This window comes from Falco punctatus, assembly GCF_963210335.1.
Source record: "Falco punctatus genome assembly, chromosome: 1".
NCBI lineage: Eukaryota > Metazoa > Chordata > Aves > Falconiformes > Falconidae > Falco > Falco punctatus.
In genome coordinates, this window is record NC_137580.1 from 26538547 (window position 1) to 26551989 (window position 13443).

Below are 13443 nucleotides of genomic sequence, written 5' to 3' on the forward strand. Positions count from 1 at the left end.
GAAATAAAATACATGTTTAAAGGGAGAAAGTGAACTTTTCTTCAGTACTAACAGGATGCCTTGAGGTAGTTGTATCCATATTCATGATCATCCTTTTATGTCTCTGCCTTGACATCATGTCTCTTGGAATTTTCTTTGAGCATAAATAAGGTGTGTTTTACCTGTGCTGCCTTCTATGGTCTTTGTACAAGGCACTCACAGAGTACTTACTAGGAATCATAGTGACAAAATCTGTGAATTGAAACACACAAAATATTTGTCCATAAATAGTAAATTGTATAGCTGAACATTGTGCACAGCTCTCATTGCTATGGATTAAATTAATGTCTGAATGTTCTTTCATTTGGCGGGAGCTATAAATAGATGAACTGTACAGTCATCTTTTTAGTTCTGGTTTTGTATTTTACATAAAACTTAATGTATTGCTGTTTTTTAAAAAAGATAATTGGACAATATTTTTGCTGGTTTGGTTTGCTCTCACTTAGTTTTCCTTTTGCTGCTTTTGTTGTATGCTTTGGTGTTCCTTTGTCTGCATCTTTTTAGTGCTGACTTTTAGCTTCTGTATTAGATGACTGAGTAGTTTCAAATGTTTTGCTTTTTTCTGAAGTAGTGCAGTTTTATCTTGACCTTTCCTTTGAGGATACTTCAGATTTTACTTTTTCTCTTCCTCGAGGTATATTCTTGTATCCTTTCTTCTTTATTTGGGCTTCTTACTCTCTGTATCCCTTTCTGTTATCTATGAGAGTAAACAAAGGGAGATTCTCAGAGCCTAAAGAAAAAAGATCATTTGGATGGTGACAAATAAAGCAATTTTACTCCCTTAGAGGTGAAAATGAAAGGACATGGAAAAGCTCTCAAGAAGCAGTTCTTGCTAATCTTTCTATCAAAGACCACTACTTTTTTCTTCTCTGCTGAAAAATCTAGTTCCAGTGACTTTATTTCTTGTTCTTTCAGCTTGTCTGAAAAGTATCACCACTTTTGGAACCGTACAGCTTTTATCTATTCTTTTCCTGCAGATTACTGGTAGAGAAAATCTTTGCTCAGTATCTTGTTCCACACAATTTGGAAACAGAAGAGCGAATGAAGTGTTTGTACTATTTGTATGCTAGCTTGGATCCAAATGCTGTCAAGTGAGTATAGTTTGCATTCAGCAAATACTTGGCTTCCAACATCTATATTGTCTAACTTGTACTATCAGGATTTCAATAAAAATACAAGTAATTGATGCTTGGCATCATTTGCAAGTAGTGTTTCAAAACGTTTCCCTTTGTATATGCAAACTCTACACATCCATTAGACAAAGACGTTCCTTGATATTTGAGAAGAGTGGGTTTATCCGTTCGTTTTTATCCAGTGATAACAACGCAGAGTTAAAAATGTGCTAGGAATGACTTATAGGTTTGCTCTATATTAAGGTCCACGACAAAGACACCTACAACTAAATTCTGGTTGATAGTGGCCTGTTCTATTTTGAAAATGTTATTTTCAAGATAAGACATGTTCTGGCTGTCCTGCATATGTGAAATTGTTCCAAGTAGAATAGTAAGAGAGGTGATATTCTATAAAAAGAAAAAACGGGTTCCACATTGTTTGGAATTGGTATTTCTAATATTTGGTAGGTTTTGATTGTATCTAGCAGGTGTATTTTAAGACAAATAGATAAACAATCTTGTTTACTAATACATCCAACATGTTCTTGTCATGAACAAAATGGTGAGCTTTTCTTTTCTGGTTTTGCACTTTTGCAGAGCACTGAATGAGATGTGGAAGTGCCAGAACATGCTAAGGAGTCACGTACGAGAATTACTAGACTTGCATAAGCAGCCCACTGTACGGTTTTGAAAATATTAATACTTTATCCAGTGGACCTGTTAGACTAATTTACTGGGTGTTTTTAATTCTATGTTATTTGTTCAGTATGACTTTATTATTCTGTTGATTTCCATATGTAGACAATGTTCCATTCTCATTAGGTAAAGTTGCTTTTCAGTAATGCTTAAAGGTTTATATGGCCTCCTTATGTTTACCATTATTTTATAGTACTGGTCAATAAATTTGGAAAAAAATATTTAAAATTCTAAGGTTTTTATTTATTTTTGACAGGCCTATTTTGTTTCTCATTTTAGAACTTATTTTGAGAATGGAATATATTGTAACATGAAAGCAATGATTTCTTGTTTGTTTGAAAACAAAAGGTTTTAAGTATCTATACTAGATTTAACTTACAAGCATATCTTCAAAATAGCAGAAACTTAGAATGGCATTGCTTTGGGGTTTTGGTGTTGCAGTGGGCTTGGGAGAATTGTTTGGGGGTTTTTTTTGAGGCCTTTTCCCAACAATTGATTTTGATAAACTTTGTGAATTAGTGAATTTTTGCAGTTCTTTGATATTGCAAGATTTTTCCCCCTTTTCCTGTGTGTATAAGCTGCTAATGATACTGTTACACTGTTCTAGTGTTTATTCTTAAAACAAAACCAGAAAACGTAAGATTACAGAGTAGAATGTAGTGCTGCAGAAGAACTTACAGATCAGCTTAAAGGTATATTTTATAAAGGAGATATGGCTGATTTGTTTGTTTTTGCTGTTGTCCTCAGTCAGAAGCAAACAGTGCTGCCATGTTTGGAAAGCTGATGACCATAGCAAGTAAGTGTTAGTAAGTTCTATAAACAGTTATTACAGCATTCCTGGAAATTGTGTCTTTGTGAATTATGGCATACTGAAGAGGCAAACTTATCTTATGTTAAATTGTGTTTAATCGTACAGAAAATCTTCCTGATCCTGGAAAAGCACAAGATTTTGTGAAGAAATTCAATCAAGTTCTAGGTGATGATGAGAAACTTCGGTCTCAGCTTGAACTGTTAATTAGCCCTACGTGTTCTTGTAAACAAGCAGATGTCTGTGTGGTAAGGAAATGGAAAACCAAGCTTTTATACCTTAAATATTTGTGCTTAGAACAGTTATTTGGAGTTAATGGTCTCATTTGATACCTAAATATGGTTATTATATATTTCCAATTTTCATAAAATGACTTTTTGGTTAATCTGTCGTGATTATGGAAAATATAATTTATGATCGTCATCTTGCTTCCTAAGAAAGCATTAGCTTTATTCCTTCCTGAGATTAAGAACATCAAGCGTAAAAGTCTAAAAGACTAATACATATTTTTTACTATTTTATTTCAAGTCTCTCTTATGGTAAGGTTCCTAAACTGCCTTCTGACACTGATCAAATGTCTTCTGAGTACCAGCAGCCAATTTTTCTTCCCAGAATGTTATTTTGAGATCAGTCTTTCTCTCATCCATTTAACCTCTTCGATGAAAATATGCATCTTAATATCAATTCAGACTTTTCCAGAGACTTACACATTGTGCCAATAATCACAGATTTTTTTTTTCTTCATTATGGTCCCAAAATAAAGTAAGCAATTTCATTGACAGAAATCACAATAGAGAGCATCAACAAACAGGCTTCTTGGGTATTGTCTGATGGCACTGCATGAAATTGCCTAGGAAAGGGACCTTCAGACTTAGTTTCTAACCACTTGATGTAGAGAGTATGTCTCCTAAACTAGTAAATTTTGCACTTTGGGAATGCAGTGATGCAATTTCAAGGAGAAGGTTTCTGCCCTCTTCATGAGGACAATTCAGCATAACAGAACAATTTCCTAGTTTGTAGGGTCTGCAGCACCCAACCGTTTAGGAGAAGGAAGGTCAAGAAGTCGTTCGTTTTGAGAAATTTTTAGAGATAGTCTGTTCCAAACAAAAAATATCTTCTTATCCACCTTTTGCTGGGTTAGCAGATGAATGTAATGTTCATGACATTTGGGGCGTTCAGAGGGGTAAACCAGATTTTTTTTGATCCAAAACATTCATAGGAAAGTATATAAGCTCTGAACATCTGTTGTAGCCAAGGTAGTGTTGTGCTTCTGCACATCTGCAGTGGTACAGTTTTTCATGCAATTTTTTCATTATTGCTTATGAAATCTCACATATACAAAATGGTTACCTACAGATTTATAAATTATTCTTGTCAATGTAGATACTTCAGTTCTATGTTGCACTTAGCTCTCCCTTCATTCTTTTTGAATCTGGCCTGAAGAAGCTCTGAAGAACTCTCATTAGAAACCTAAATGCATCTTACATTTAAATACTTTGGTAAAATATGTCTACTTTCAATATAATGTGATAAAGAAAGATTTTGAGATAAAACCAGCCCCCCTTAAAATATGTCTCACTGATTAGGTAGACAATCTCTGTGGTTAAAAGAAGTAGCTAAATTTAGCTTATTCAACATGCTTAAGTAGTAAGTAATATGAGTATAATTCTTGTTTGTATCTAACATTCTTGTAGAGAGAGATAGCCCGGAAACTTGCAAATCCTAAGCAGCCAACAAATCCTTTTCTGGAAATGGTCAAATTTCTTTTGGAAAGAATTGCCCCTGTACATATTGACTCAGAAGCCATTAGGTAAGTTTGAAAGATCATACTAACTCAGGAATAATTATAAAGATTACTTAAATGACCAAAGAAGAAGTGTTTTCTTGGGATTTAGATTAGTCTGTCCTAGCACTAAATGTGCTTCTTTTTTAAAAAATATATTTATGTAGATGTCTTCATTTCCAGCAGTGTAGAGAATGCAGGGTTTTTTTGATACTTCTTTGCAGTGCTATCTGCAAATGATTTTAAAAATATTGTTTCCAGTGAAACTGCTATTTGTGGGGCTTAAGGTGAAGCTTATGATCATTATTTTCACATAGTTAACTGCAACACAGTCTTCCATATAGTAGTTGAATTAATTAACTTTTGTGGGATTGTGCAAGAGAATGTTTGGATTTCTTTTGAGACTTGTCTGGCAACCTAATTACATTCTGAAACTCATGCAACTATGTGTTGATCTCTGCTGCCAACATGGCGGTGTGTGTGTGTGTTTGTTTTGGTTTTGTTTTTTCCTGAAAAATTAATTTTGCAGAAAGCTAAGTCAGAAGGAAAATGAATAATGAAATAGCTTGATTAACTGCCCCCCCCCAAACAAAAAAGAACTAAACACCACAACACCTCCCCCAACAATGGACTGTTGCTTTCCCTTCATTTGTTGTCAAAAACACATAATCTGGCTCCTATCTCCAGCCTTTAACATTGTACATCGTACCGTTCATTTGTTTTTTTCTTTTTGTATCTCTTATTTCAGTGCACTAGTAAAACTAATGAATAAATCCATAGAGGGGACAGCTGATGATGAAGAGGAGGGTGTAAGTCCTGATACTGCTATTCGTGCAGGACTTGAACTTCTCAAGGTAATCTACATTTATGCATCTATAGTTTGTAATAGAAGGGACAAAAGTGGTGTGACTAAGGAATTAATATTAGCAGGGTTTAGTAGTTATTTTTTAGTTAACTACTTTCTTAATGTATAGAAGTGTTTGGTTATTGATACTTAACTTGAGAAAGGAATAATGAAATAATGTTTTTTTGGAAGAACTATGTTTTGAAAAGGGTGCCAAGGGTTGAAATATGCCCATTAAAGTAGAAATTGGTTTCTGCTTGGGGAAGTCATATACAAGAAGGTGCAGAGGGGTAAAGTGAGAGGAAGAGAAATGAGGAAATTAGGAAAGGCATGTTCTTTGGGGCCTGTATGATACTGGAAGGAAAGCAAGCAATAAACTCAAGAGCCAAGCTATGTAGTGATGATGAGAAATGGCTGGGGGAGAAAGAAGGATTTGAGATAACTGGAAAACATCTGTGGTGGATTTGGCAGCTCACTAATGAGACTTTATTTTCAATATGTTACAAAAGGTCAGTATAAAAATAGGAGGGAATGGAGGGGAAGGTTACATAAAGTGAGAGTTTTCAGAAGTGTCAGTGAACGAGGTGGAGTTTATGGGGAGATAGTACACCAAATTTGGTAATGCCAACCGTGGTAGAAATAGTTATTCAGAAGTATGCAAAGAAGTAGTGTCTGCTAATGTAGCTCAGAAAAAAATCTGCAAAGGTTGAAGATTTTGTTGCTGTGATGTGGATATCTTTGAGAACATTATTTTACACATTGATACTCACAGAAATAGGCAACTGATCAAAGAAACCAGGATAAGAGAAATCCAAAGAATACACAAAATACACACAACTTTTCATTGTTCTGCCTACCTTATGTTATTTGAACTTTACTACACTTAATCTAATTTTGTTTTGGAATAACCTTTTGTTCTGTCTTGTCCTGCCTTGAATCTCTGCACACTTAGTTTCTTTTTCACATTCCTCCTATTTCACAGAATGTGTTATATTTCATTAACTTTAGATTAAAAGGTCAGTAATCTATGTTCAGTTTGTAGGCATCTTAACTGACCTTCTTGATTCCCTTTCTGCTAGGGACAGTAGCTTCTGGAGAAATTAAGATTTCAATTCATTTAAATTAAGTTGAAAAAAGCATTCTTAAGTAGATTGGAATATAAATGAATACTTGTGAATAACAGTTCATTTTAATAAATAATTCTACATATTCAAATAATATAGTATCTTATAAAATATTTATAGGAGGGGAGGACCTGAAGAACAAAGCACAGGTGAATTTATTTGAAAATGCCTGTATCACCTTCTTCAAAATGCAGTTACTGAATGTAATAATCTCATATGAACATGTAGTAGCTATTTGTTAAAGGTAATGCTCATAAACAGCCATAATTTTGTTTTTTTGATGTTTCCTTTACCGTGAACAAATACACCTTTTGTTTCAATGTGTATCTACAGGTTCTGTCCTTTACACATCCTACCTCGTTCCACTCTGCAGAGACCTATGAGTCTCTGCTGCAGTGCCTCAGGATGGAAGATGATAAGGTAGCTGAGGCAGCCATACAGATTTTCAGAAACACGGGTCACAAAATAGAAACAGACTTGCCACAGATAAGATCGTGAGTGCCTTTCTTTACATGCTGTTTTTCATACCTGGAATTCTGCCTCTTGATAGTTTATTCAATATGTTACTTTTCAAAAGTAAAAAATTACTTTATAGTCTTGTAAATATGAACAGCTTCTCTTCCATAATTTGTATTTCTTCACTACCTTTCTGTCTCTTCATTTTTAAATTCTGTGTTCTTGCAATGTTTGTGTATTTGTTGAAGATGCTAGGTATTTCTTTAAAATCTTCTTACAATAGACACATTAAAAACAACTTGTAGCATGTCTCCCAGGTTACAAAATAAGCAACAGCAAAGATACAGTGAAGATTTAATTCGTTGGCATCATTTCCACTCATACCTGTCCTTCACACAATTTTTTTATCTTTGTAAGGAACAAAAATATAATCTGTAATGGTTAACAGCTCTGTTTGTTATGAAACAAGTTGGGAAATAAGATCCAAGCAGACATGAATTTCTAACAAAGAATAATGGGCTCTCTCTAAGTCATCATTATGCAATTCATGCTGTAACTGCTGATTAATGCTGCGTGATCTACTAAGTATTCACAGACTATTTAAAACCTTGTGGGTAACATCTAAAACCTTAAAATTAGCCTGTTAGTAACTAACTAATCCAGGTTATAGCATAGGTTTCAAGTTCTCATGCATTGAAATACACTCTCAGATACTACCATGCTAAAATGCATACCAGTGTACACCTTAAATTCTCAGTGAATTGAAGATGTAAGCTTAGTGATTCTTCTGGATTTGAATCAGATTTTGGGCAAAAGACAAATGTTACAAGTTCACATATGAGACGCCTTTTAAGATGCTTGTAGGGCGAAGAGAAGGAAAAGCCCAGAAATTCCCATTGTCAGTATGGTTCCTAGTATATCCCAGTTGTCTGCAGTTCCCTACGAGAGTTTAGTCAAGACTGTGCACTGCTCTGTATCATCTTCTGTTGAAGGAACAGGTATTGCTGACATTTCTTCCGGCTTCATACCTTACCCAGATACTGCTGAAGTATGGACAGTCTCAAATAACTTAAAAATATAACTGTCAAATGGAGGTCTAGCCCTTGGCATGTTTTGCAAGCAGGTCAGCTTAAAGTTCTGAAAACCAAAACGAGGTCAGTGTTTACACAGATGCAAATAAAAAGTCATCCGAGGACAAGTAGTTGTTCCAAATTTCATATATTCAGAAATCTTTATCATACATGAAAGCTTTGATAGAATCAGCCAGATAGTTTGTTTCAAGTGACCTGTTTTGTTTTGTTTCTTTTAAACCACTTGTGTGAGCAGGCTGCCTGCTGTCCTTTGAAGTGTTCACCAGCAGTAGCCCAAGTTTTTCCTTGTATAGAAATTGAATTGGTTTGTGCACCAGTTCATGGACAAGGACTGCCAGACTCTAGAGTCTGGTAGGAACGTTGGCCATGCTCAAAGATGTAGGCAGGTAAAGGTGCGTATAAACATGTCGGGTTTCACCTTTTTCAGATTTATGTCAGTTGGGGTGTGATGAAGCGTGGTTTGTAACTGATGCACGAGTGCTTGGCAAAGGCCGTTTAACGTACATGTACTTATGCTACAAAAACTGTAGGTTAGGTGTTGAAGCTTACTTTAATGGTAAGTTTTACTGAATTCTTTGCTATTTTGGTTCTTATTTAATCCAGTTTGTGGAATCTTAGCAGGTTTGAGAAGAGACATTATCCTACTTTAGGATACTGTTAACATTTTTCTAGGGGTCTTTGGTTTGGTTTTGGGTTTTGTGTGGCTTTTGAGGGAAATGTTTGAGACTTCATTCTTTCAACCCTGCAAGCTTTTCTTCCACTTCCTGTTCCTGATTTTGATTATGTAGAATGTGTCAATGAAGGCTGGATGCTAAATAATCCATGCAGTGAATGCTGTACTGTTACTGAGCCTTTCAAGAAAGCAAGGAATTTTTTTCAGATGTTTCCGTCAGATGCTTTCTAGGCAATTCTGTTTTCTTGTGGCAGTTGTTGGGTCAGTTGCATGGTAAACCTCATGAGTTAGTGTCTCGGGTGATGGCCTCTCAGAGAACAGGCCCACCTTCCAAAGCTCTTTCAGGAGTGGAAGTGAACAGTCTGACTAACCTTGACCTGATCTCTGAAGTGGCTTCTGCCTTGCTCTTTCCTTTGATGGACTCTGATCAGCAGATAGATTTTAGGGGATTCAAATGCAAGAACTCAGAACAAAGCAGTTGTTCACTTGAGTATACATTACAATTAAAGCCCACAGTTAAAAAAGTAAAGACCTATAAACAGATTGATGTTTAGTGGTTATTCCTAGCTTTCATAGATTTTCTTCAGCCCTGTCACTTCCAAGCTTGGATAACAAGCTCTCATGGTTTAACCCCAGCCGGCAACCCAGCACCACGCAGCCACTTGCTCATTTCCCCCACACCCAGAGGGATGGGGAGAAGAATCAGAAAGGAATGTAAAACTCAAGGGTTGAGATAAGAGCAATTTAATAGGTAAAGCAAAAGCTGTGCGTGCAGGCAGAGCAAAGCAAGGAATTAATTCAGCACTTCCCATGGGCAGGCAGGTGTTCAGCCATCCCCAGGAGAGCAGGGCTCCATCACGCGTAATGGTTCCTCAGGAAGACAAACACCATAATGCCAAATGTCCCCCCCTTCCTCCTTCTTCCCCCAGTTTATATACTCGGCATGACGTCATATGGTATGGAATATCCCTTTGGCTAGTCTGGGTCAGCTCTCCTGGCTGTGTCCCCTCCCAGTGTCCTGTGCCGCTCCAACCCTCTGGCTGGCAGGGCCCAAGGAACCAAAAAGTCCTTGATTTAGTATAAATATCACCCAGCAACACCTAAAACCATCGGTGTGCTATCAACATTGTTCTCACATCAGAGCCAAAACACAGCACTGTACTAGCTACTACAAAGAAAACTAACTCTGTCCCAGCTGAAACCAGGACACAAGCCCAGGAGTTTACCCTAGCTGAACCTGTCAGGTTCCCTCCACCTTATATTTGGCTTCCTAAACAGCCTTATTTTGATCGTTATTTTCTTTCATGTTTTATTTTTCCCTGTGGGCTTTTTTCTGCTTAAATGTGTACAGTCAGATGTTCAACAAGTATTACTAAATACAATTCCATCCTGCTTTTCACTTTATGATTATGATCTTTCCTGATCAGACTTCAAAGGAATGCTTGATTTATAAGATGGTGAGGATAGATTTGTTTAGGTGAAGAGCTTTATTTTTTTGTAGACTGCAAATTGCATTTTGAAGTATTTTGTTTAATGTTCACAGAACACTAATTCCGATTTTGCATCAGAAAGCAAAAAGAGGCACTCCTCATCAGGCAAAACAAGCTGTTCACTGTATACATGCCATATTTTCAAATAAAGAAGTGCAACTTGCACAGATCTTTGAGGTATGTCTTGCTTTTTTGTTTTTAAGATTTGTTTCTGCTGTTCTTAATTGATACTAGTAATTAACATTAATTCATACTGTTTATTAACAGATAACAATTTATGAGGTCAGGAAGCCTACAGGTGCATGGTAGTCAAGATAAGTCACAAATTTTACGATAGCAAATTATTAATACTTGTGCCTTACAGTCATGATTTTTTAATATTCCTGTGTCTGATAGTTAAGGCATTCCTTTTTGTCTACACATAAAAGTTAGGGGAAAATAAGCTAAATACGCTGGAATGATCCACACTGAATCCCATGAGGACACACTTAGCAGATGTTAAATGAGAGATAACGTCCTCTACTTTCAAACTATTAAATTACCATGCTTTAAGGTCATTGTACATACAGTACTTTTTCACTGAGGAAGTTAGTGCAGAATAACTCCTTGACTGTAAGCTCAGACGTTAGCTTACTGCTCACTTACTGCTTGCTTAGACAAGTTGTAAAGCAAAAAGTCACCTTATACAGAGCAAAGAGGTTACTACTTTTTACTGTAATCTCTTAAATAATAACACTATTAATCTGCAGTTGTAAAAAATCTTAGGTTCTTAATCTTGGCTGTTGGAACCTATGCATAATTCAGAAGTGTGCAGAGCTTTGAATTAAGCTTACAGAGTTTGCTCTGTGCTTAGACTTCTGTGAGAGTGCATGTTCTGTCCTTAATACCAGAATATGATGTGAGAGTGCTGGGTAATAGAGCAGCACGGAATTATCCTGGTGGCTTACATTTTTATTAGCCATCAGAATTTCCCTTCCAAGTATCTGGTGGTTTGCAAGGTTTTTTTACCTGTTATTATTTTCTGCCATTTGCAGTTATGATTCCGGTTTTCACAACTCCTGAATAGAATTGAGTCAGAGTTTTTCCCATGTCTCCGAGGTTTGAATGTGTTTCATTGCTAAAACAGGAAGAGAATATAAAATTTGTTTTGCCCTTAGCTCCTGTGAAATTTTTGGTTACTCTGTTAATTAGGAAATCACATTCTTTCTCCATTTTGATTTGCTAACTTTATTAATTCTTATGGAAAAACTGAAATTCATCAGCAATCCAGCAGTAAAATTATTTTTAGGTATGCTAGCTTACTTATCTGTAGTTGGATTTTAAATAGGTTTTGGGTTTTTTGTTTTTGCTTCCTCAGCCTCTTAGTAGAAGTTTGAATGCTGATGTACCAGAACAACTTATAACTCCATTAGTCTCATTGGGTCATATTTCTATGTTGGCTCCAGACCAGTTTGCTTCTCCAATGAAATCTGTTGTTGCAAATTTCATTGTGAAAGATCTCCTTATGAATGACAGGGTAAGGCTTTCTTTTTTTAAGTCTTTACTATTCTGTTTGTCTGTTATTAACTCTGTGGGGAATAGAGCTATTTTGTTAAATGAGTCAATAAAGGAATGTTCTAGAAATGGCTAGTAAAGTGATAATTGCATTATAAAAGATCTTTGTGTGAAAGAAAGCTTAGTCCGTAGCTTTTTCCATTTTTACTTCTGCTTTTTCTGTATGGGTTGAACCAGTTCTTAAACTCACATGAATGTCTATAGTCAACAGGTGAGAAAAATGGAAAATTGTGGTCTCCAGATGAAGAAGTTTCTCCAGAAGTACTAGCAAAGGTGAATGATCTGCTGTTAGTACTAATGTGTATATTTGAGATTAAAAAACTTTCTTTTTTCCAAGTCCTATAATGGGGGGTATTAGAATAAATCCCTTTGAGTACTCTTGACAAGTCTCCTTAGATTATGCAATAATCTAGATTTTTTTTGATTATACATGCAGTTATAAAACTGGTAGAACTATGCATTTTGGTGTCTTCACTTACCAATATTACTTATGCTGAATGTTGAGAAAATTAAGAGATTCAAAAGTTTTAGTTTTCCTTACAGGTAAAGTAATTTGACTTTATTGACTGTAAACAGACTTGAAATAAATGGAAATCCTGATGAATTTTATTCATTCATCTTTATAGGCTATTTACTGTGAATCTGATTATGGCCATTTATAGAAATGTTTATCCAGTTGCTCTTATTTTTAATCATGTAGTAAGTATCCTGCATCTTCTAGATGCACTTGGTTCAGTGCCTTCCCACATAGCTGAAATGTCCTGATGTCACAAAGACTGCTACTTCCTTCCGTACTCTGTAAATATTTACTGCTTCATTCTGTTCCTTTAATAGTGTATCAGCTCTAATATATAGGGGTCTGTGGAAATTTCAGTTTGACCGCAGTAGGTTTTAGTGCCGTATCAACTTCAGGAAGTAAGCTCATTGTGGATTTGTTCACATTTGATAGGTGCAAGCAATTAAACTTTTGGTACGCTGGCTGTTGGGTATGAAGAACAACCAGTCAAAATCCGCAAATTCAACGCTCCGGTTATTATCAGCTATGCTCGTCAGTGAAGGAGACTTGACAGAACAGAAGCGAATTAGGTCAGATTTTGTTTCTTTCAGGCTTGCATCAATTTTGTTGTAGAATTTAACAGAATATTAATTCTTTTGGAGCTTTTTTTAGAATATTAAGGTAAGCACAGTGTTGGCTAATGGGATGATAAAACCAGAACTGGTTGGAATTCTTTAATATTAGGAGTGGAATGGCAATATAAAAATATGCTTGATACTCTCTCTTTCTTGTAATTTGCTAACAATCTAACTCGGAACCCTGTAGTTATCTTGATAGTAAAAGACATTTTGGAGAGTAAAAGACCTGCAGGAGTGTCTTTGAAAACAATTGAGTGATGAGATTTAACACACTTAGGAGTTGGGTGATCTTGGGTGAAGCTTCTTCATTCCAAGAGTGAGGTAACCTCATCTTCATTCTGAGTGTGAGGGAAGGGAAGAGAACATCTGTGGCAAAAGTGCTGCTTCCATTTAGACAGTGATACAAAACCAAGAAATTTGACTCTTCTCATTTTGCTATTTTACTGGAATTAAGTTTTTTGTGGGGAAAGCAGAGCACCCTATTTTGACAAATGTGGATGGGTTAATTTAGCTTGATCTGAAGCTATAGAACTGTGGTCTGGTCTGACAGAAAACCCTTAATATCTCGTTGATGTGTAAAAAAAAAAAATAAAAAAAATAGTGACATGCAAGTAATTTAAGGATAGTTATGTGAGTTGT

At 35.8% G+C, this 13443-nt stretch overlaps 1 protein-coding gene across 1 annotated transcript in view; it reads left to right on the forward strand.

Moving 5' to 3' along the window:
• The window catches only part of PDS5A (PDS5 cohesin associated factor A), an 85900-nt gene that overhangs the window by 53762 nt on the left and 18695 nt on the right, over window positions 1–13443 (forward strand). The window contains exons 13-23 of the mRNA XM_080408143.1: window positions 1017–1130; window positions 1749–1830; window positions 2595–2643; window positions 2764–2903; window positions 4350–4465; window positions 5187–5292; window positions 6740–6900; window positions 10170–10293; window positions 11474–11632; window positions 11875–11943; window positions 12620–12756. Of these exons, the coding sequence (XP_080264269.1) occupies window positions 1017–1130; window positions 1749–1830; window positions 2595–2643; window positions 2764–2903; window positions 4350–4465; window positions 5187–5292; window positions 6740–6900; window positions 10170–10293; window positions 11474–11632; window positions 11875–11943; window positions 12620–12756 (1257 nt within the window). The remainder of the gene's footprint in view (window positions 1–1016; window positions 1131–1748; window positions 1831–2594; window positions 2644–2763; window positions 2904–4349; window positions 4466–5186; window positions 5293–6739; window positions 6901–10169; window positions 10294–11473; window positions 11633–11874; window positions 11944–12619; window positions 12757–13443) is intronic.